Here is a 26,212-nt window from a genome sequence, read left to right on the forward strand (position 1 = left end):
AGCATTCAAAGAACTTATCTTGGAAGATACTAGGTTTTACATACCAACTAAGAAATATTGTTCAAGGTTTAGGCCAAAATGGATGTCAGATGAACTAATGAGACATATGGCAGAGAAGAAAAATGCACGGGATACATATAAATTAACATGTGACACAGAAGCCTATGATAGATATAAGCTGATCTGTAACCAAGTTACAAAGGAGGTTAGGCAGACAAAGGCAGATTATGAGAAATCTTTGGCAAAGAATGCAAAGAAAAACAGTAAAGAGTTCTTTACTTATGTAAACTCTAGAAGGAAGGGGATGAATCAGATTGGTCCACTTGATATTGATGGTTCAACTGTTGATGATCCTGCTCAGGTAGCTAACAAACTAAATGAATATTTTGCATCGACATTCACACATGAGGAGGAATTATTCAGCGAGGGGAATGCCAGAGGTGTATTCAACTCTGGCAGTAAGCTAGATAATCTTCTAATAACTAAGAGTAAAGTGGGGGAGAAGTTGTTGAAGATAAACACAAGAAAGGCACCTGGCGATGGATAGGATCTATCGAGTTATATTAAAGGAGGCAGCAAAGGAAGTAAGCAAACCCATAGCCATAATTATGAGAGCTTTCTTGAACTCAGGGGAGGTACCCATGGACTGGAGATGTGCAAATGTAACCCCAATTCACAAAGGAGGATGAAAGGCTGACACAAATAAATATAGACCTGTGAGTTTTACTTCTGTTAAAGGAAAATTAATGGAGGCCCTGGTTAAAGAAGCACTGCAGGATCATCTAGACAAGACTTCAGTTATAGCTCGGACACAGCATGGTTTTGTTAAGAGAAAGTCTTGCGTGACCAATTTGATTGGATACTATGATGTAATCACAAAAGAACTGGATGCAGGGAATAACTTTGATATTATATATTTGGATCTTAGAAAGGCTTTTGATACTTTTGCAGCATCAAAATTTTTTGCAGCAGTCTTCCATGTTGCACATGAAAGACTGCTGCACAAATTGGAGTAGTGTGGCATTGGAGGCAAATTGCTGCTATGGATAAAGGGATGGTTGAGTGGGAGAAGACATAGAGTGGTAATCAATGGACACTGCTCATCGTGGACTAATGTTATTAGTGTTGGCCCTCAGGGTTCAGTGTTGGGTCCATTATTGTTTTCTGTATTTATAAATGATATTGATGATGGTATATCAAGCTTAATGTCCAAGTTTGCAGATGATACAAAGGTTGGTAGGGTTGTTAAGGGACACTACTAATGCTATGCTGCTGCAACAGGATCTGGAAAGGTTGAGCAGATTGGCTGAGAGGTGGCAAATGAAGTTTAGCTTAACATTGACAAATGTAAAGTACTGAATATGAGAAACAGCAACCCCAGAGCAACGTATCAGCTCTGTGGTACTGCGCTGACAGTGGTAGAGAATGAAAAGGACCTGGGGGTTATTGTGCAAGCAGATATGAAGTTCTCTGACAGTGCAGACGGGCTGCAATAGTAGCTCATGGTGTCTTGTCAATGATATACTGGAATTTTTCTAGCAGGGATAATGAGGTTATTATTCCCTTGTATAAATCAATGGTCAGGCCACACCTTGAGTACTGCATACAGGTCTGGGGGCCTCATTTCAAGAAGGATGTGGAGCTGCTGGAATGAATATAGAGAAGGGCAACAAGATTAGTGAATGGAACAAAGGGTTGCTCTTACGAAGAAAGGCTTAAGTTTTGCCAATTACAGTGTCTGGGGACTAGACTCCGGCGAGGTGATCTGATAGAGGTGTATAAAGCCTTGAATGGTTTGAGCATGCTCAATTCTGATGGGATTCCTCTTGTTCAAAATAATCACTTGAGATGGCATGAATTCAGATTGAGAAAAGACAGATGTAGGATAGATGTGCGGAAATTTGCCTTTAGCCAGCTTGTAGTTGGATGGTGGAACAGACTTCCATCCCTTCTTGTGGTAGTTGATAGCCGAAATAAATTTAAGGCTCAGCTCGACAGGTATTTCGAATGAACGGAGGGGTGAAATGGAAGTGTTTTTTTTTTTTTTTTTTTGGCTGATGCTGCATAAGCTTGCTTTCTTGCATCATATGCCTCTACTACTAATGCTAAAATGCTAATATAATTCATCTGTTCTGTCTGGACAGAACTATAGGCACATACACAATCTGAACTAAATCAATATTTTTTTTTGCATGGTCTTATATTCTTCTAACAAATCTTTAGGTTGTATTCATTTAATACTGCTAGCCTCCACATGAATAATAGTGCTTCTTTACACCCCTTAAAATCTGACAATCTGTTGGTAACATCATCAGTTGTAGCGAACTGTAGACACATACACAATCTGAATTAAATCAATACTTTTTTTGCATGGTCATATATTCTTCTAACAAATCTTCAGGTTGTATTCATTTAATACTGCTAGTCTCCACATGAATAATAGTGTTTCTTTACACCCCTTAAAATCTGACAATCTGTTGGTAACATCATCAGTTGTAGCGCATAGCAAACTCACCCTGGTTACAGACTATTTGTCTTTATTATAAAAGAAAAATGTTGCCCATTTACCTGACAATAGTGTCTCCCAATAAAACTGAATCTCCTTCAATCGCAAGATCACACACTTGACTATTCTATTCTATTCTGGGAACCAAATCGGGGGCACATCACTTGGTGCATCATAAGATAAAATTGGGTTCCTGATGAACTCATAGTTAAATTCGTTTCTAGGGCTTACATCCATCTTTTCAGTGACTTAATTCTTCTAGGTGTGTATCAAATTTTAATTTGAGACCGGAACACTTTTTACATTGGGGGCAAAGAAAAGAATTGTTAGTTGATCTTAGTTTGTGTATTGGAGCAACCTTAGAATACATGTCACAGGCTTTACAAGTGATGACCTCATGACTTACACCAGAAATGCCCTCGGGAATTTCCAACTGAATCGTGATGTCCTTGGTTAATGTATTGAAAGTGGATCTTGTAGTACACATTATTTAGATAAAATTTTAATTTAGAAAGATTACAAAATTTAAGTTTACAATTGAATTTAAATCCACTCAGGGATTAAACTGTTACCAATACTTTACCTACTAGTGAAGTTAAAATTAAAACTAAATTACCACAGTTACTTCTAAAAATTTAACTTGATTCAATTTGATTCACTTTGCAGTCCAAGTCAAATTATTCTGATTGATTATTAGAGTTAGAGAATGATAATGACAACAGAATAGTTTTTCAGAATTGGGACAAAGATGTTTTAAGACTGGAGAGATCAAAAAGAGAAGTAAATTTCTAACAAATAATAGCAATATTAGTGCACAGATGATGAAAGAAATCATAGATCAAATAATTAGGGCAACTGGGATGACTAGTGGTTGAGGCAAATAATTGAGACCATCAGAAAAACATTGGCAGATTGTAGCTAGAAATTGACATTATTTAGATTGGAACTGAAACCACATATATTTGTAAAATTGACAAGTTTGATTATAGGAAGTTTCAGATAGGTTAGTACTTTTTGGTTGGCTAATCATGATGCATCTTGATGAAAATACTGTTTGGAAACATTGGGTTGAAAACATTGTCAGCAGGCACCATTTTGAAGAAAAATAAATAAATATATAAACTTGTTATGGAAGCCATGTAATCCAGATATTCCCTTCTGGCTTAGAATACTGAAAAAGTGAAATAAACATCAGATTTAAAAAAAAAAAATAATGTATTAGTATGTATTCATGAAAAAATATATATTCCTTTCATCATATATTCTGTTAAAATCAATGTTGTACAACATATATACTTAAAACTTTAACATATACTTAAATTATACTTAAAATATGATTCATTAAGAAAATATTTTACATCAAATATTATTTTATTATTATATATTTATTAAGTTGGATCTTTTTCTCATTAAAACTTTGTTATAGTCTTCAAGTTGTTTTTGACTTTACCATTCATTACTTTTCTACTTCTGCATGAAACTAATGCTTCTCTTTGCTTTTCCATCTTACATTACAAATTTAATGCTATTTATTTTAATAGTGATCCTTCTATATATACTGCCATATATGACGAGGAAGAGGCACAAAAGGTAAGAATTTATTTTTTTTTGATAAAGGAAAACTGTGCTCTTGCATTATGTTATTACATATAATCAAAATATAATAATTGTTTTCAATGAGTCATTTTCTCAGTGGAAGTTATCCTTAAAGATTGATAAAATTTACCAACACTGTTTACAGTACAATAAAATAATTTATTATTCTAACATCATGAGAGGACCATTACTATAATAGTTGTCTGGGATATAGCATTTCATACATTCAGATCAATGCAAATAAGTTTTTGATAGTAATAAAACAAGATTTGATTGTAAAAAAAAACAGAGTTGGAAACCTCATAGTTAAAGATGGTTGTCCCACAATATATACAAAATGTAAGTTTTCCTAATACAGTTAAAATATACAAAATGGTTCATTTGTATAGATAAAATAATTTAATTTTTATTTTATTTTTTTATGTGAACCCCAAACACGAGAGGTATTAGAACCTATAGTATTTGTACTGTGCTTGGGTTGGAGGTTGAGAAGACGAAAGAAGATATTTCTTGACATTGGAATTGAACTTCTGTAGATTGTAATTTTCAGGAAATACGAATGAAGGAAGGTTGTTCCAGAAAACGGCAGTTGAATGAATAAATGAGGAAGATGAAAAGTTGGACAGTAAATGGATGTTGGCTGGTGGCGGCACGTGTTCGGACTGTTTTGAAAGAGAGAGCGGGAATTATAGAAGCCAATTCAGAAGAACAGTGCGAATTCAGAAGAAGAACGGTTTTGAGAACAAGTGGAGAAATACCATCAGGACCTGGAGCTTTCTTAGCATCAAGATTCATCAAAATCCTTCTGATATCCTTTTGACGGAAGACCACAGGAGGCATTGAATGGAGCGTGTTGGGAATGGTGGGAGGTGTTTTACCAAGATCATTAATACATGAGCTGGAAGAAAAATGGGATGCTAGCAGGTCAGCTTTATCCTTGGCTGAAGTGACAACAAGACCATCTGGTTTGGACAGAGGTGGGAGCAGAGATGGGCAAAAGTTGTGGCCAATAGCTTTGGCAGGAGACCAGAATGCTCAGCTACCATTAGGGCAAGAAGCAAGTTTTCTACTCTTAGCCTGTTCAAACTCTAGTTTGGACTGATTAATAACTGCTTTACAATTGTTGCGAGCTTTGGTGTAGACAGAAAATGACACTGAAGAATTAGAAACAAGCCAATTACGATATGCAACATTCTTCTCTTGAACAGCCTTAGCACATTTATTGGAAAACCAAGGTTTAGATGAAGGATGAGATTAATTATTTTAATTGGGTGAAATATCCAAACTGTATGCCTTAGGCATAAAGAAAGTGATTGGTAGGTGACAAGGGTGTAAAAAAAAAAAAAAAAAAAAATACTAGTGTAGCAGTTGTCTAACCATTCTGATAGGCTGTCTGATCAAGGATCTGGACACAAAAAATAATTTGATATCGTATACCTGGACTTCAGGAAGGATTTTGATGCTGTTGCACATAAAATACTGCTGTACAAACTGGAGCAATGTGGCATTAAGGCAAGTACTGCTTTGAATAAAGGGATGGTTAAGTGAAAGAAGACAGAGTGGTTATCAATGGACACCGCTCTTCTTGGACTAAGGTTATTAGTGGAGTCCTCTGGTTCAGTGTTGAGCCCATTGTTGTTTTCAATATTTATTAATGCTACTGATGAAGGTATATCAGCCTTAACATTTAAGTTTGCAGATGATACAAAGGTTGGTAGAGTGACAATAATGACAGTATGCTACTGCAGCAAGATGTAAAAAAAAATAAGTCAGTGGGCTGAGAAATGGTAGTTGAAGTTTAACATTGACAAATGCAAGGTACTGCATATGGTTAGCAGTAATCCCAGAGTAACTGTTTGGTACTACCCTTTTATAGTGGAAAACGAAAAACACCTGGGGTAATTGTGGGCAATCAGATATGAAATTCTCTGAGCAGTGCAGACATGCTGCTTGGACAGCTCATGGGTTTTGTCAGTGATATACAGAAACTTTATAATAGTTGTCTTGGTTATAACATTTTGTACATTCAGATCAATGGTTAGGCCACATCTTGAGTACTGTATACAGATCTGGAGGCATCACTTTAGGAAGGATGAAAGTTTCTGGAATTGGTTCAGAGAAGGGTAACTAGGTTGGTAAAGGGAACAAAAGGGTGCTCTTAACTAGAAAGGCTTCATTTCTGCAAATTGCAATGTCTAGGCACCTGTGGAGAGATCTAGTTGATGTGTTTAAGGCCTTAAATAGCATTAATAGAGGCATATGATACAAGAAACAAGTTTATAGAGCATCAGCCAACAAAAAAAAAAAAAAACTTCCCATTTCACCCATCCATTTCCTCCAAACGTATGTCTACTTCTTCCTTGAATTTATTTAAGCCATCAACTTCCACAACAACAGATGGAAGTTTGTTCCAACAATCAACTACACACTGGCTGAAGGCAAATTTCTGCACATCTATTTGACAACTGTCTTTCCTCAATTTCAGTTTAAGCCCTCTTCAGGTTGATTGAGTAAGCTAAATGTTAATGACATTCTTCTTTTTGTGGCTACCAACATGAGGGGGCATAAATTCAAGTTGAGGGAAGGATGGTTGCAGGATAGGTGTCAGACGCTTGCCTTCAGCCAGAGGGTGGTTTACCGTTGGAACAAGCTTCCATTTGTTGTTGTGGAGATGGATGGTTTGAATGAATCCAAGGAATTCATTCAAAATAAATTAGCATTAGCATTAGTGGAGGCATATAATGCAAGAAAGCAAGCTTATGCAGCATCAGCCAAAAAAAAAAAAAAAATTCGAGTGTATGGACGATTGAAGTTTTCTGTTGGTTTATACTATATGTTTGCTTTCTTGCATCATTTGCCACTACTACTAATACAAAAAAAAGCAAAGAATAGGGTGTTGCAAAAAAATAATGCAGAAATATGACAGTGAGTAGTACACTATTAAAAAGAATTAGTACTCCGGCATGCTGGGAGAATAAAGCTCATTCTCCAGTAAGCATCCACCATATCTCAGTTCTTTTTGTAGTGTTTTTATACTACTTCCTGTCTATAAATTTTTTTCTTCAGTTTTATTCCTCACTTTTCTGTAATGTTTATTGGTTTCTTCCCCCCCGCCCCAATATTAATTAAACTGCAACAAATACAGCAGACTCTCGATTTACCGGGACACTTCAAGACTCCAAATTAAAAAAAAAATTCAACCAGGAATCTTATATAAAGGTATAAACAGATGTTTTGCAAAAATTCCAAAAAAGAAAGGGGCAAATGCAAGAGTTGTGCTTTTAGTTGAACAAAAACTTGAAATTACTCAAAAATTTGAAAACAGTGCATCCATTAAATCTCTAAAGAACCATTATAACGTTGGTGACCAAACCATATGTGACATTGTAAAAAATCAAGGAAACATCGTATTGGACATGCGAGTAGTGCCTGTTAAGTTTTTTTCATTTTTTATCTATCGCCATACTTTTTACGTAAGTTGCTGAACATTTTTCGATACAGTAAGTCGCCGACTTACTGTATCATTATTTATATATTTTTTATACGACTGAAGATTTCAGTGAAGGAGCCACACATTTCACTATAATAATGTAAAAACCCACAGAATTCCAGCTATCGGTATTATCGCAAATGCAATAAGATAGAGTTTTACTACTCGTTTATAATGAATTGCACTAATAGAAAAGCCCAGTAACCCGGAAAGTGCAAATTGTTTTTGTTTTATGGTAGTGATCTCCAGATATGTGCTTTAATAAAATGTGAGCTCGGGTGGAGTGATAATAGTAAGTTTTCGCCTTAACCCTGTGAAGTTCTTTCTGGAAAATTTAATTTTGACTGTTATCATGGTGCTGACTGAGAGAATAAGTGACAGCTGTACTAGTAAATGTAAGAAGAAAAGGAAAACAATCGAGTTGGATCAGAAAATTAAAATAATAACGATGTATGGAAATGGCCAAACATTAACAAGTATCGCTCGGAATTCAGATTTGTCAGTGGACACACTAAAGTGAACGCAATAGTGAACACAATAAAGGAGAAAGACAGAATACCAGAAGCGGTGAAGCAATCAGCACCAATGAAGTCAACTATAATAACCAAGGCTACGAAATACAAATCAGTTTTTACAGTACAATAACATGTGTTTTTTCTTCCTTTTATGTTTTATTTTCTTATCTACCACTCCGGCTACTTCATCGCTGTCCCCAGATAATTTTTAATTAAACTAATTAAAAAATAACTGTTTTCCTTCATTCTTCTGATGATATTACGTTGTTTTTGTAATTCTGGCATGTCAGGGATATAGTAGCAATATTTTATTAGTCATTCCCGAGTTAAAACTCGACTTACGTAATAAGTCCTGGAACGTATCTCTTATGTATGTCGGGGACTTGCTGTATTTTTGGATTAACTAGGAAATCAATTATCCGGGAATTTTTTTTTATCCTCTATCCCGGAAAATCGAGAGTCTACTGTATTTGGATATTTGTTGCAGTTTAATTACTAAGTTATTTTATCTATACAGTTGAACCATTTTGGGAGTACTAGTAAATTTACATTCATTATGCATAAGGACTACTATATTTTCCTTTGTGGTTTCCGTCTCTATATTTATACTATTACTATTTAAAACTTAAGTGCATTGGTTTAGATATACAAAATGTTAGATGATGTGCTCGATGAATTGTCATGGTTATCATTCCTAACATTGTTTGCTTAGATAATCTATCCTCTTGCGCTTTTAATATTGATGTAATTATATCCTTTCCTTGGCTATTAATAATTAATAATTATTATTTTAATATTTAGATATTTTAAATATTGGCTATTCTATCTAATGTCATATAATTCTAAATTTCTTGAGTTTATATTACAGTATGTTTCTTATATACATTGTTATTTTTATTTTTTTTATTTTTTCACATTTTAGTTGTGAAACTTTCTTTCTTATTTTTTGACATCTGTTAATTACTCCTAGGCCAGCATCCTGTACAATGAATACAAAACCTGATATTTTCACATTTACTTTAATTTCCACTTCTTCATTTAATTATATTTTACATTGTGTTCTTCTCAAACTGTTTTCCACTTAAAGATATAATTTCATAGCCCATTTTATTCTGCATCTAACTGCACTTACATCTATTTTTATGATTACATCAATACAATTAGGGATTGTAAATTTACCGGGTTTTCTCACTACTGGTAATTCAGTAATTGCATTTAATTATTGGATTGCCGGGAATTTACAAAATGCAAACATTTTACAATAAAACTAAATATAGAAATTATTGAAAGAGCGAATGAGTAATTATTTATTTTTGCAAGTTATATATAGTAATGTGAAAAAAGCATTAAATGAGAATTTCCAATATACAAATTTTATAATAAAAGTAACTTACTGATACAGAGAATGAGCAAACATTTATTTTTTAAAGTTATACATAAATGTCTAAGCAGCATTATATGAAAATTATTGTAAAATATCACAACTAAATTTAATAAATACTTAGAATTCATTACTAATTTTTTATTATTAAGAAAATAGCCTCTCAAAAAACATAGTGCCTTAAAACTGCCAACATCTGACCTCTATCTCATTTTAGTGCAAATAGTACTTGCATTACAAAATGCTTGTTCTAATTCAGTGATAGCTGGATGAATTGTCATTGATGCATCAAACTTTTTCCAGGAATTTTCCTTTCAGTTTTTGCTCTGTGAAGTAATTTATTTCTTTTTTCACTTCTTTTCTACTTATTTTCTTTACATTAGTATAATCAACGTCTATAAGTTTATGAATCACTTATAAGTTTATCAAGTGGAAATCTGCTGTACACCAATGGAAACAGTGAAAGGAGTGAAGGTGGATTTGGCTTTCTGGTCCATAAAGATATAAAAAACAACATTTTGGAATTCAAAAGAACATCACCAAGGTGTCAAGCCTACTACTCAGGATTTCTAAGAGGGATAAGCTAAAGGTTATAATGATTTATGCACCAACATCGAGCCATGAGGATGAACAGGTTGAAGAAATGTACACCGAAATTGAGAGTCTTCTAGATGAACAGATAACTCACTACATTATCATTATGGGGGGACTTCAATGCTAAGGTTGGAAAGAGACAAAACAGCGCAGAAAGGGGAACTATAGGAAATTTTGGAATGGGTGAAAGAAATGAAAGAGGTGAAAGATTTGTGGAATTTGCGGAATCTAGAGGAATGTCAGTAATGAATACTTTTTTTCAAGAAAAGGGTGAACAGAAAGTGGACATGGAAAAGCTCAAATGGATTAACAACTAATGAAATTGACTTCATTCTCACTAACAGAAGATATATCGTGAATGATGTTGCTGTCTTGAACAAGGTATGTGTTGGAAGTCATCACAGAATGATAAGATGCACACTTGATATAGATGTAAGAAAAGAAAGGAAAAAACTGACTCAAGTAAATAATACGAAGGTCTTTGAGATAACATAAGAGGAGAAAAAGCAGTATGTACTGGAACTTAAGAACAAGTTTGAGAATCTGCAGACTGTTCAGGACCAAGATACCGACGGGGAATATTACAACTTTCTGAAAGTGATAAAGCCCAAGAAGCCTATAGGGAAAAAGAAATCCAAAGAAGAAAAAATTAGTCAAGAAACACCTGTTATGATGAACCGAAGATGACAAATGAAGAGCAAGATAAACACTGACAAGGAGAAAATTGAGTATACTGAGTTATGCAAAGCCATTAGAAAGAGACTCAGAGAGGACATAAGAAGATTTAACACAAGAAAAGTAGAACAAGCATTAAGGGAAAACAAGGGATTTAAATCAGCAGCAATGAGCAGTAATACAGAAAGACAAATGATACTGAAACTGAAGAATAGTGATGGTGTACTTATGAATAGCAGAGAAGGCATAATTCAAATAGCAGAAGACTACTATAAAGAGTTATACAAGGAGCAAGTGAATGATGCCAGCAGTGGGGAAGACGGATCCCAAATTAGTAACACATAAAACATACCTGATATCCTTCCTGATGAGGTAGAACACGCATTGAAGAAAATGAAGAATCAGAAAGCCCCGGAGGAAGATGAAGTTACTGTAGAGTTGTTAAAATTGGGAGGAAGAGACATGATGCAAAAACTAGCAAGACTCTTCACAAAATACAATAGGAAAGGTGTGGTGCCTAAGGAGTGGAATAATGCAATCATAGTTTTGCTGCATAAGAAAGGAGATTGGAAATTATAAACCAATTTTTATCCCACATCTATAAGTTGTTCACAAGGGTCATTACTAACAGATTATTGATGAGATTCAACTGAAAGAGCAAGCTGGCTTTAGGACAGGATTCTCAACTATGGATCACCTTCACGTAATGTCACAGCTAATGGAGAAGGCAAATGAATATAAAACACCATTATGCGTGGCATTTGTGGATTATGAAAAGGCATTTGACTCCATACAGCATAAGGCAATGTTTTGGGCACTGGAAAGACAAGGCATAGATAACCCATATATTATGATTTTGAAGAAAGTATATGAGAATGCTACCTCCTTTATTAGACTAGACAAAGACAGTAATAAATTTAAAATGGAGAAAGGAGTTCGACAAGGAGACACAATATCTCTGAAGTTGTTTACTGCTGCCCTTGAGGAAGCTTTCAGAAGATTAGAATGGTCGCAGAAAGGAGTCAATGTGAACGGAGAGTACCTAAACCATTTACGATTTGCAGGTGACATCGAGGTCATAAGCCACGATCCCAAAGAATTAGAGGAAAATTTTAATCAGTTATGCAGAGTTATTATTTTTATTATTATTAGTTATAAATTGTATTTATGAACAAAATCATTAATAATAAGGATTTTGGACTAAAGATGAATATGGCTAAAACAAAAGTACTGAAAAGTATGCCACAGAAAGGGATATAATGATTGAAGGAGCAGTAATTGAAAAGGTGGAGTCATATACTTATCTGGGACAAGTGAAGAATAAATTTTGGATGGATAGCATTCATTGTCACATACTGAGGAGCAATGTCCCAATTTGTCTGAAACGTAAAATACTGAACCAATGTGTACTCCCCACCATGACTTAAGGAAGTGAAACTTGGGCACTCGCCAAAAGAATGGAAGACAAGCTGAGAACTACACAGCGAAGAATGGAACGAATTAGATTGAAAATCAGACTGTTAGATAAGAAGAGAAACACATGGATTAGGCAGCAAACTCAAGTAAAGGACATTCTTATCAAAACTAAAGAACTAAAATGGTCTTGGGCAGGACACAGCTCGAAGACATGATGACAGATGCACTAAGAAAATAACAGAATGGTACCCAAGAGGAGCTAAGAGAAAACCTTGAAGACAACAACGGAGATGGACAGATGAAATTCATGAGTTTGTGGGTAGTAAATGGATGGCCATTGCACAAAACAGAAGGAATTGGAAAGTTGCTGGAGAGGCTTTCATCATGCAGTGGATTGAAAATGGCTGATGATGACGACGACGACGACAATGATGAATCAGTGTCTAAGCTGGTGTTATGTTTAATGAATAAATTCGATTTCTCTTTCATCGTTAAAAGTGTATTTGTAGGGTCTGTGATTGAATCAGTTCTGTATATGAATTGGAAATTGATGATGTTGTTCTGAGCAAGTATCTAACAACATGATCTTCCCTTAATTCTTTATCATTGTCAGATATGTGCTTAAGTCGTTCTACAATTTCATTCAACAGTATACCTTTACTTACAGTATTGAAAATTCCATACCTATTCCCCCCCCCCGGGTTTAATTTTTCTGGGTTATGTCAAAAGCTTAAAATATCAGAGTAAATGGTACGTCTTTCTTTCACTCGCATGATAATTTCTTGCTTCAGTTCATTACTTAAAAAGAAATTTTGCTTGGATAGTTCATCTAACATGAATTCTATTGTTATATCTGCAACATACAAAGTCACGTTTTCAGAACACAATGATTGTACTTCTACCTTTATAGGCTGTAATGTCAGTATTGTGTTTGAGAGCAGCACAAGTTCATTTTCAGTAAAGGTCACATCTGAATTAATGTCATGAGACTCTTTCTAACAAAATTTTTTACTTCTGAAAAATGCTCCAACATGGCCAACAAACTGCTCCAACATGTTTTAGAGTCCGATATCAAAGACAATTCCTTACTCAATTCCTCTGTAATATGCTTCTGAAGAATATAATGTTTTAGGGGTGACTTGCGAAACATGACAGCATTTCATAATTTCGTTATTAAAAAATTGAAATGTTCATCTTGTAAAACATTCATATCATAATCACCATCAATAAAATTTTCTTGTGTCATTTCTAAGCCATCGAACTCATTCGCAAAGACTTCTGAATCTACATCCTCATTATCACGCTCAGAATCTATTTGTTCCTCCCTTTCTTGAGAATCCTTTTTTTGTAAAGCATTTTGACTACTGTCAACTGAATTCCATGAACCATACACAATTGATTGTTCGCATTAATAACTTTTGCAACTTTCTTCATTAATGCAGCCCCATCAGTTATTGTAGAAACAATATTGTTGAAATTAACATTAAATTCATTTAATTTTATTTCTAACGATTTAACACAGTTTTCAGCACACAGATCCATATATTCAAATCAAACCGAGATTCCAAAATTTATCACTTGAATGGAGAATAACATTCATATAGTGATGGATTTTTAGTGATGTCCATTCATCACATATTACACTGAATGATTCTCCGTGAAGTTTGCGCTCTGATATTTCTTTTACTACCTCTTTGTGAATTTTTTGTGCATATTCTTTGACAACATTTTAATTGAGTTTGGTGACTTTGGAATATTTGCGTAATTTTTACAGACTAGAGTCTTTTCAAATCTTCGGATGTACAAAATTTTGAGAATCGAAATCCATCTAGTGCAGTCATATGAGATATTACAGCCGGAAGAGAGTCATCATGCATTTTCTTAAAAAAAGTAGTAATTTTTTGATGAGATTCAATGGATGTAGTTGTACTAGCGTTACCTTCAATTGTTTCTTTTGCTTTTAATTTCAATAAATAGATGGTATGATGTCACTAGAGGTGATTATGTAGTCCATTAGTACTCCCAGCTACTGCTGTGATAGTTTTTGAGCACTGCATACAGACACCTGCATCTCTTCCTTGTGTGCAATTTAAGTAATGCCATGCCGAATTTTTATTCATCACTATCTGTTAAGCAAATTTTTTTTATGGATAAAATAGAAACTTGTTGCATTAGGAATCACGCAAGGGGCGATTGCACCATTGTTGCTTCCGCGAATAACTTTGATAAGCTTATTGTTACTTGTATTGGGTAGTATGCAATCAAGTCCCTCAGAATGCTGCACTGCAGAGTATAGGAAATGTATTTTTGGCATAGGAAGCCTTTCGATTGCTCATTTGGATGTAATGTTGAAAATTTTGTACCGAAATATCGGTAAAAAGTAAAGAATTAACGGTAATTTTATCAAGGCATGTTTTCCACCATTTACCGGTAAACCGGTTACCAATAATGCAACCCCTAAATACAGTTATACTTTTATTAGTTATAAATTGTATTTATGAACACACACACACACACATATATATATATATATATATATATATATATATATATATCCATATTAGGCGAAGAATTATTTGTAAATTTTAACATTATAGATAACTTAAGGTTGTTAATGAGATCAGCACTGATTAATGCCATCTTAGTAAAAGATTGTGCATTACATCGGTCTGTATTGATATGTTCTAGATATGATAGAGTAAAAATATATCGGATTGGCAATGAGGTAGCAGGTTGAGTGAGATAAGGTGCAGTCTGCTAATGACCTGTGCAGGCCAACGCCGGCACTGTGGCAGAAACCTAGAAGTACAATATGTAATATAAGGTGAGAGTAAAGCAAAATGAGATAAAACGTAAAGCAAAAAGCGATAAAAGTAGTAATGGTAGTAACATAAATTGAAATATGATAGAGCAAAATTATAAAATAATAAGACAATACGAAATTTTTAGAAATCTTCAAGTACCGTGTTAATGGACTAGAAAGGAATAGCGAAAGCTTAAAAAGCGGTACTCACCTTGAAATTAATCTGCGATGGTTTACTTAGGAAGCGTGGTTAATGTTTAAGTTGAATTGTTGAATTGAAAATTAAAAGGGAGGGAAGTAGGTAAAAGTTGACTGAGTTAAATAGGCGCAAGGAAATAGAAGTGTACACATCCAATCCTTGGTTGTCATCGAAATAAAGAGAAGAAGGAATAATTAAAAACTATGTAAGTGAATCCGATGAAGCCAATAGTCTTTACGAGGACTTTCGTTAGTTAGAGAACGTCTTCAGTTGGCAATGTGTGGGGAGAGAACGCGCGTGATATTTTAAGAATAAAAAAATTATACTCTCGTGATGCCTTTTTTGACATGTGGGAACTTTAATCTCGAGAGGTTCCAAATTGGGGAAAGATTGAAGGGGACTTTAGAATTTAGAATTTTGAGGTTAGAGTGGTGCTTGTACCATTCAATAACTAGGGCTTCATATTGGAGTATTCTGTAACTGGATTTTAGTTTAATGATTGAAATGGCAGAGTCGATGAGCGGGTTGTGGTTGTGAGTCTGGGCATGAGTTGTAAGTTCTGTGACAGATTGGTTGGACATGAGACTATGAAAATGGTAGTATGCACGGGTATTGGATGTTTTTGATGAGCCAAATTTAGTAGTGGTACTTCCGATATAACATGTGTTGCAGTTTGGTTGACAATTGATGAGGTATATAATATTATTAAGGTCGTTTGTAGGATATTTGTATGAGTCTTTATAGGTGCTGAAGAAGGATCCTAATTTGTTGTAGGTGGAAAAAACAAGGGAGATATCAGTGTTGTTAAATAGGCGTCGGAACTGTCCTGCTAGTTCATTGTGGTAAGGGAGGACTATGCGGATGTTTGTTTTATTTTTGTCTTTGGTTGGGGTGTTAGATTTAATTTTATTTTTAGCGTTAAGGATTGTATTTAAAATAAGTTGGTGGGGGTAACCTCTGGATATAAATTTGTCGGTGATATACTGTATTTCATTGTGAAGGTCAGTGGGTAAGGAACTGTACTTTAGTGCATTGTGAATTTGGTTATATAAAACTGCCTTTTTAGTGTTTAGAGGGTGATGAGAAGCAAAATGTAAGTATTTACCGGTGTTTGTATTTTTCCTGAAAATTTTCGTATTTAATTTTGTGCCTGTTATATAGATAGTAAGATTAAGGAAATTAATCTGATTATTTTGTCCAATTTCAAGGGTGAATTTAAGTCTATCGTGTACAGAGTTAAGTTTTATGAAGAGGTTATCAATAATGGATCTGTTGCCTATTACAAGAATGTCGTCGGCATAGCGCATGTATAGTTTTAGTTCAGGGGGAAAGGGGTGTAGAATTTGGCTTTCAATGGCGGCTAGGTAGATTTCAGATAATGGGGCTGAAATCCCTAGTCCCATTGGTAAGCCAAATATTTGTTGAAAGATTTTTTTGTTGAATCTAAAAAATCTTGCTTCTAATAGAAGGGTGGTGAGTTCAAGGATATGGTCTATAGAAAGGGAGGTACGTTTTGTTAAGGTATCGTCTGTTTCTAAGAATTTGCGTAGGGCTTGTAAAGTAAATGGAATATGGACATTCGTGTAAAGAGAAGTAACGTCATAGGAAGCTAGGATGTCTGTATCGGATATTGTGATATTATTAATTTTTTGAAAAGCTTGATTGGTGTTATTGATCTTGAATGTGGAAAATTTAGTAAGGGGGGTTATGATTTTAACCAGGAAGGAGGATAAATTAGCGAAAGCTGAATTGCTGTATGATACAATTGGTCTTAAAGGGTGGTCAGCTTTGTGTAACTTGATAATCCCAAACATGTGGGGGAGGATGTTATTGCGAATTCCAATTTGCTGTAGTGTGGAAAGGTTGATTTCCTTATTTTGCCTGAGTTTCCTGAGAATTATGTCGAGTTTATTTTTGAGTCTTGTGATGTTATGGTTATTAACATTTAGAAAACATTTAGTTATTAACATGAGGAAATCAACCTTTCCACACTACAGCAAATTGGAATTCGCAATAACATCCTCCCCCACATGTTTGGGATTATCAAGTTACACAAAGCTGACCACCCTTTAAGACCAATTGTATCATACAGCAATTCAGCTTTCGCTAATTTATCCTCCTTCCTGGTTAAAATCATAACCCCCCTTACTAAATTTTCCACATTCAAGATCAATAACACCAATCAAGCTTTTCAAAAAATTAATAATATCACAATATCCGATACAGACATCCTAGCTTCCTATGACGTTACTTCTCTTTACACGAATGTCCATATTCCATTTACTTTACAAGCCCTACGCAAATTCTTAGAAACAGACGATACCTTAACAAAACGTACCTCCCTTTCTATAGACCATATCCTTGAACTCACCACCCTTCTATTAGAAGCAAGATTTTTTAGATTCAACAAAAAAATCTTTCAACAAATATTTGGCTTACCAATGGGACTAGGGATTTCAGCCCCATTATCTGAAATCTACCTAGCCGCCATTGAAAGCCAAATTCTACACCCCTTTCCCCCTGAACTAAAACTATACATGCGCTATGCCGACGACATTCTTGTAATAGGCAACAGATCCATTATTGATAACCTCTTCATAAAACTTAACTCTGTACACGATAGACTTAAATTCACCCTTGAAATTGGACAAAATAATCAGATTAATTTCCTTAATCTTACTATCTATATAACAGGCACAAAATTAAATACGAAAATTTTCAGGAAAAATACAAACACCGGTAAATACTTACATTTTGCTTCTCATCACCCTCTAAACACTAAAAAGGCAGTTTTATATAACCAAATTCACAATGCACTAAAGTACAGTTCCTTACCCACTGACCTTCACAATGAAATACAGTATATCACCGACAAATTTATATCCAGAGGTTACCCCCACCAACTTATTTTAAATACAATCCTTAACGCTAAAAATAAAATTAAATCTAACACCCCAACCAAAGACAAAAATAAAACAAACATCCGCATAGTCCTCCCTTACCACAATGAACTAGCAGGACAGTTCCGACGCCTATTTAACAACACTGATATCTCCCTTGTTTTTTCCACCTACAACAAATTAGGATCCTTCTTCAGCACCTATAAAGACTCATACAAATATCCTACAAACGACCTTAATAATATTATATACCTCATCAATTGTCAACCAAACTGCAACACATGTTATATCGGAAGTACCACTACTAAATTTGGCTCATCAAAAACATCCAATACCCGTGCATACTACCATTTTCATAGTCTCATGTCCAACCAATCTGTCACAGAACTTACAACTCATGCCCAGACTCACAACCACAACCCGCTCATCGACTCTGCCATTTCAATCATTAAACTAAAATCCAGTTACAGAATACTCCAATATGAAGCCCTAGTTATTGAATGGTACAAGCACCACTCTAACCTCAAAATTCTAAATTCTAAAGTCCCCTTCAATCTTTCCCCAATTTGGAACCTCTCGAGATTAAAGTTCCCACATGTCAAAAAAGGCATCACGAGAGTATAATTTTTTTATTCTTAAAATATCACGCGCGTTCTCTCCCCACACATTGCCAACTGAAGACGTTCTCTAACTAACGAAAGTCCTCGTAAAGACTATTGGCTTCATCGGATTCACTTACATAGTTTTTAATTATTCCTTCTTCTCTTTATTTCGATGACAACCAAGGATTGGATGTGTACACTTCTATTTCCTTGCGCCTATTTAACTCAGTCAACTTTTACCTACTTCCCTCCCTTTTAATTTTCAATTCAACAATTCAACTTAAACATTAACCACGCTTCCTAAGTAAACCATCGCAGATTAATTTCAAGGTGAGTACCGCTTTTTAAGCTTTCGCTATTCCTTTCTAGTAAAATAATAAGGCAAAAATGTGTTAATTATGGGTTAGTAAATATATTGAAAGGGACTTTATGTAGGGCTAACCCTCTCAATATATCGGCCCATAATTAACGTAGCTATCTGTTTCTGTTGTCAACCACCCGCAAAACTAGGTTCGAATATATGTAGGACAGTATAATAGTAATAATATAGTACCAAAAATAGGTCAAGAAATTTAGCAGTATTATAATATAAGGGCTGAAAGCTGATAATAAGCAAATTTAGTATGTAAGGTAATTTGGAAGTAATATGATACAAGGGTCAAACGATGGTAAAAAGCAGATTTTGATTAGTAGTTTACGGGCGAGAGATGACTATTAACCCGACAGATAGCATAGTAGCATAAAGAATACAATAGAGCAAGAGTTCCATCCACTGTAGTTATATATTTATATTATCTCTGTTGAATAGGCAGCATGGGCTAAAGGAAGGAGAACAGAAACAGGATAAAGAATAGCAATAGTACCTCAATCCCCCTCGAATCGCTCTAATAGTTCATGACGTATGAAAAAACATAGGGTTATATAGTATATAGCTAAAAGTAAAGAAAAAGGGAAGAATACAATTGTACGTGGAAAGAAACCGGGAGCATAACTTCCCGTCCTGTTCCCCATTATCAATAGACCCAACTTCCTCACCGAAGCCGGTACCATATACCCTCCCGAATTAGTACTAGAATGCACTAACACACACACACAGCTCCAAAAAAGCATCCTATTTAGACCTAGACTTACACATAGTAGACAATGCACTACATATTAAACTATATGACAAACATAACGATTTTCCTTTCAAATCTATAGACTTAACCAACTGGAACTCAAATATCTCCAAATGCATTCATAGTAACATCATAGTGGCCCAAAGCATCAGAAGGATTAACATATGCAATAAAGTAGATCACATAATGGACACACTCATCGGTTTCAAATCCAAATTAATTAACAATGGATTCCCATATTACTTTATAACACGTAACCTACATAAAGCTATATCGATAGCTATCAACAAAAAACACAACAATAACTTCAACCCATATATTATTGCAGACAAAGTTCTAGCAAAAAGATAGGCTTATACCGAGTGTTCGATATCATTGACTTGTTCACCTTCACGGGGCTTGTATATATGTACATAGTAGGCACTACCTATAGGGCAAGCTACATATAGCTTACACTCATTGAAAAAGTAGTACCTATATTTGCTCCATGGGTAGGAATAAATTTCTTTATTTCCTTATATTTCTTTATTTTGCTTTATTTTCCTATTGGCTATATGCTCTATTCTCCAGAGAACCCTCTATCGTTCTACAGTTACACCACCACCTATTACATGTAAATTATATATATATAATTTGCTAGTTCCTACACCTAGATTCCAGAGGGCGCTATAGTTTTTTGGCATCATTTTTTGGCTTGTTTTCTGATTTTATTTCATTAACCCCCTAACCCAGAGTGTGCCCACATCTACCAGCATCGGATAAATAATACACGTTGCTCCACTTCTCTGTCTTTCTATCTTCACGTTCACCGGTGGTAAGCATACATACTTATATATATTTTTCACCAGGAATTTGTTCTATATATATATCAACCATTTGGTCCATCATACCTACATTAAGTCCTTATTATATCTTCAGCTTCCTATCTTCTGATACAGTATATCTCCTACATCTTATACGATGTGATGCTTATTACCATAAACCAGGATCCCTTTCTTTAATGGACAGGAAGTTACGCTCCCGGTTTCTTCCCACGTACAATTGTATTCTTCCCTTTTTCTATACTTTTAGCTATATACTATATAACCCTACGTTTTTTCATACCTCATGAACTATTAGAGCAATTCGAGGGGGATTGAGGTACTATTGCTATTCTTTATCCTGTTTCCATTCTCCTTCCTTTAGCCCATGCTGCCTATTCAACATAGGTAATATAAATATATAACTACAGTGGATGGAACTCTTGCTCTATTGTATTCTTTATGCTACTGTGCTATCTGTCGGGCTAATAGTCATCTCGCCCGTAAACTACTAATCAAAATCTGCTTATTACCATCGTTTGGCCCTTATATCATATTACTGCCAAATTACCTTACATACTAAATTTGCTTGTTATCAGCTTTCGGCCCTTATATTATAATACTGCTAAATATTTTGACCTATGTTTGGTATTATACTATCTTACATATATTTGAACCTAGTTTTGCAGGCGGTTGACAACAGAAACAGATAGCTACGTTCATTATGGGCCGATATATTGAGATGGTTAGCCCTAGATAAAGTCCCTTTCAATATATCTACTAATCCATAATTAACACATTTCTATAATTTTGCCTTAATTATTTTATAATTTTGCTCTATCATGTTTCAATTTATGTTACTACCATTACTACTTTTATCTCATTTTGCTTTACTCTCACCTTATATTACATATTGTACTTCTAGGTTTTTGCCACAGTGCCGGCGTTGGCCTTTGCATGTTACTTGCGCATTTTTGACACACAGGTCATTCACAGACTGCACCTTATCTCACTCAACCTGCTACCTCATAGCCAATCCGATATATTTTTACTCTATCATATCTAGAACATATATATATATATATATCTTATGTTTTTACCTTAATTGATATTAACTACATATTATCATTTTCTAAGCATACTAGAACTAAGTACAGAAACATAACCGTTAAGATATGAATATTAATGGCCAGAACTGAGAGTTAAAATACATTTATTCTGTTACATTTAAAGAGGGAAGTAAAGATTATTAGCATTAGTAGTGGCAAATGATGCAAGAAAGCAAGCTTAAACAGCATCAGCCAAAAAAATAAAAAGACACCTCCCATTTCACCTATTCATTCCCTTCAATAGTTTGTCTAGCCCTTCCTTGAATTTATTATTTCAACACAGAACCTAAAATTGTATCTATGTTTTAAATGAACTACTGTACCAATAATTAGCATTGGCTCGCCTCCGTAGCCAGGTGGGAAGGAGCAGCAGTGCGTAGCACACGCTTCTTGATTAGACCGGGGTTCGAGCCATTCACCACCAAATACGGAGGAGGCGGAAAGGTCAGGGAATGACCACCGCATATTCCCAGAGCAATACGGCCTTAGTTGCTAATGCTCCTAAAAACCAAATAACAAACAAACAAACAATAATTAGCATTAGCAGATGCAAAAAAGCAAGCTTATACAGCATTGGCCAACAAAAAAAAAACGCTCCGATTTCACCCCTCCGTTCATTCCAAATACCTGTCCAGCTCAGACTTATTTATTTAGCCTATCAGCTTCCACAACAAAAGATGGAAGTCTGTTCCACCAATCAACTACCCGCTGTCTAAAGGCAAATTTCCGCACATCTATCCTACATCTGTCTTTCCTCAATTTGAATTTATGCCCTCTCAGGTGATTATTCTGAGCATGAGGAAGAATCCCATCAGCATTAAGCATGCTCAAACCATTCAGGCCTTTATCCACCTAAATCAGATCACCTCACAGGTGCTTAGTCTCCAGACACTGTAATCTGCAAAACTTAAGCCTTTCTTCTTAAGAGCAACCCTTTGTTCCATTCACTAATCTTGTTGCCCTTCTCTGTACTTGTTCCAACAGCTCTACATCCTTCTTAAAATGAGGCCTCCAGATCTGTATACAGTACTCAAGGCCCTTTATCCTTATGCCTCTTAGAAAAATTCCTGTATGTCATTGACAAGACACTACGAGCTACTCTTGCAGACCATCTGCACTACTCAGAAAACTGCATGTCTGCCTGCACAATTACCCTTAGGTCATTTTTGTTCTCTACCACTCTCATTGTAGTACCAGAGAGTCAATACGTTACTCTGGGGTTACTGCTCCCCATATGTAGTACTTTACATTTGTCAATGTTAAACTTCATTTACCACTTGAGCACTGCAGACAAGCTGCCAGGGCAGGTTTTGGGGTTTTGTCAATGATATATAGGAATTTTGCTAGCAGGGAAAAGGAGGTGATTGTATTAGTATTTTTAGTATTAGTAACGGCCGCATGTGCAAGAAAGCCTATGGCTTATGCTGCACCAGCCAAAAAAAAAAAAAAAATCTGAACAGAACAATGATAAAAACAAAAAAAAAAAAAAATAAATAATAATAATTGATAAAAAAAAAAAAAAAAAAAGGAAATTAAACCTATCATCCTATGCCAAAAGTACTATCCAGATGACCTTTGAATTTCCCCAAACTGTCGGCCTCTACCACCCATGAAGGCAACTTATTCCAGTAATTTATAACTCGCTGGCTAAAATAAAACTTCCTGCAGTCCAATCTAAATATCCCCCCCCGTAACTTGAATTTATGTCCCCTAGTTCTAGCATCATTCATAATCTTGAAAATTTCGTCCTCATTCATTTTACTGATGCCTCTCAGAGCCTTAAACACCTCAATCAAATCTCCTCTAAGGTGTCTAGTTTCCAAACTCTGCAACCCACATATTCGAAGTCTTTCTTCATAAGGACGCCCTTTTGCCGATCTCACCTGGCGAGTTACCCTCTTTGCACCCTTTCAAGAAGCTCTATGTCTTTCTTTAGGTGTGGTCTCCATACCAGAACACAGTATTCCAAGTGTGGTCTAACATAAGCCTTATATAATGGGATTATCACGTCCCTATCTCCACTTGAAAAAGTTCGATAGATCATCGATAGGACACCATGGGCCTTCCTTGCAACCTGTTTACAATGCTCAGAGAATTTCATGTCTGACCGTATCATAACACCCAAGTCCCTTTCCTCCAGTACTGGGTTTAGTTGAACTCCACCAAGTGAATAAGTTATTTTGGGATTACTGTTTCCCAGATGTAATACCTTACACTTTGTTGGATTAAAGCATAGCTGCCACTTTTCTGACCATTCCTGAAGTCTATCTAGGTCTCTCTGAAGAAGCTCAGCTTGACAGTGATCACTAACTACTCTACCAATTTTAACATCATCTGCAAATTTAGACATCATGCCCTCTATCCCGTCATCAATGTTGTTTATGAAAATTAAAAACAGCAGTGGTCCTAATACTGATCCTTGGGGAACCCCACTTCTTACATCAGCCCAATCTGAGGAATAACCATTTATCACAACCCTCTGCCTCCTGCCCTGAAACCATCCTTCTCTCTATCTAAGAATTTTCCCAGTGATTTCAACCTGTTCCAGCTTATAAAGCAACCGCTCATGTGGGACTGTATCAAAAGCTTTGCTGAAATCTAAATAAACAATGTCGAAATTATTCCCTAAATCCAGCTCGTGAGTGACCCTTTCGAAATAGCGAACCAGATTTGTTAAACATGATTTTCCCTTTACAAAACCATGCTGAGTATCCTTGAGAATTTCAATTCGATCCAAATGATCCTGAATTCCACCCTTGATCATTGCCTCCATGATTTTCCCTACTACTGAATTCAGACTGACAGGTCGATAATTTCCAACTTCACTTTTAGAGCCACCCTTGTGTATGAGAGATACATTTGCACTTTTCCAATCCAAGAGAATCTCCCCAGAGTCTAGTGATGCTCGCGTAATTTGCCTCAATGGTTCAATGCACTCGCTTGCCGCCTCCCTTAAGATTATAGGGTATATTCCATCAACTCCAGGAGCCTTACTGGTCTGTAGGCTCGAAGGTTTTTTCATTAAATAATCTTGCGAAATTTCAATATCATTAATTACATATTTTTTAACTTCTCTCCCACAATTTCCCATTGCCACAAAAGGCTTTTCATTTGTAAATATCGATGCAAAATAACTGTTGAGTTCATCTGCAACGGCAGCTGGTGTATTTAATACTATCCCCTTTCCCTTACGCAGTGGTCCGATCTGGTGTGTCCTGCTCTTTTTAGCATTTATATATGTGAAGAATTCTTTATCCCCCCTCTTTGCTCTGTTTGCTAGTGATTTCTCATAAACTGCCTTTGCCTCGAACCTTTTCTATGGCTCTATTACACATAATCTTGTAGATGTTATAGGCTTCAGTACTTTTTATTGCTCTGTAACCTTTCCATGCCACCATTTTCTGCTCAAGTAATGTGGCAACTTCACTATTCATCCAACTTGGAACCCTTCTCGTGGAGTATTTTTTTAATGGTATATACGCATTCAAGGCATCTGTGATTAATGTTTTAAAAGCGTACCACAGTTCAATTGTATTCATTCTCTGTGCGATATCTACCCAGTTAATAGAGGCCATGTAGTACCTTAAGGCATCGCAATTTCCTTTTCTGAAATTAAAACCCATTCCTTTGCCTTTTACTTTTGCTACCTCTCTCGTCATCATCCACCGTAGAACTCCGTGATCACTTCCTGCTACTAGTTCCTCTACTGTCAGCCCTGTTATGTCATCTGATTCATGTGTGATGATGAGGTCTAGGATATTCTTTTCTCTAGTACTTTCCCTGACATGTTGATAGAAATAACAGGCATCTAGTTGATTTAAAAATTTTGTTCCCCATGTCGAGTTTCCTTCCCAATTACTCCAATCAATTAGAGGCAAATTGAAATCACCCATAATAAGGCATTGACGCTTACTTGCCCATTCCATTTGCATGTAGAGGCTTTTGTCATAATCTTCACAATCACCTGGTCTGTAGATTACTCCTACTCGCATTATACCTTTGTTTCCAACTATCTCACACCATACAGACTCTATACTAGCATTTGAACTGTCTGAATTCAGGAAAGCTATCGTCGCACTCAGGCTGCTTCTGATAAGAAGAATTACCCCACCACCCCTTCTATCTACCCTATCCTTCCTAAATATATTATACATGCCGTACTGAAACATCATTGCCAATTTCCGGGTGGCACCACGTCTCTGTAAGCCCTATTATGTCCGCATTACTTGTTTTAACCAGCAGTTCGAATTCACTCATTTTATTGACGACACTTCTAACATTACCGTATAAACAATTAAGATTTACTGTTCTTGTATATTTAACAACCCTAACACAACCCTTGAAGTTTTTTAGGCTCTCTTCCCTGATATTAGCTATGCGCTCACATGAAACGTTTCTGCCCCCAGAACATCTAGATAATACGTCCAGTTGGGGTAACAGATAAGAACTCTTAAGGTATGTGCAAGAGTTACTTTGACCAATATTATTGTCCCTCTGTATCAGGCAAT

At 35.5% G+C, this 26,212-nt stretch overlaps 1 protein-coding gene across 1 annotated transcript in view; it reads left to right on the forward strand.

Moving 5' to 3' along the window:
- The window catches only part of LOC150075707 (calcineurin-binding protein cabin-1-like), a 1,104,404-nt gene that overhangs the window by 151,028 nt on the left and 927,164 nt on the right, over positions 1 to 26,212 (forward strand). The window contains exon 8 of the mRNA XM_090388624.1: positions 4,048 to 4,096. Within this exon, the coding sequence (XP_090244750.1) occupies positions 4,048 to 4,096 (49 nt within the window). The remainder of the gene's footprint in view (positions 1 to 4,047; positions 4,097 to 26,212) is intronic.

This window comes from Mastigoproctus giganteus, chromosome 14 (assembly GCF_048544385.1).
Source record: "Mastigoproctus giganteus isolate SK-2022 chromosome 14, ASM4854438v1, whole genome shotgun sequence".
NCBI lineage: Eukaryota > Metazoa > Arthropoda > Arachnida > Uropygi > Thelyphonidae > Mastigoproctus > Mastigoproctus giganteus.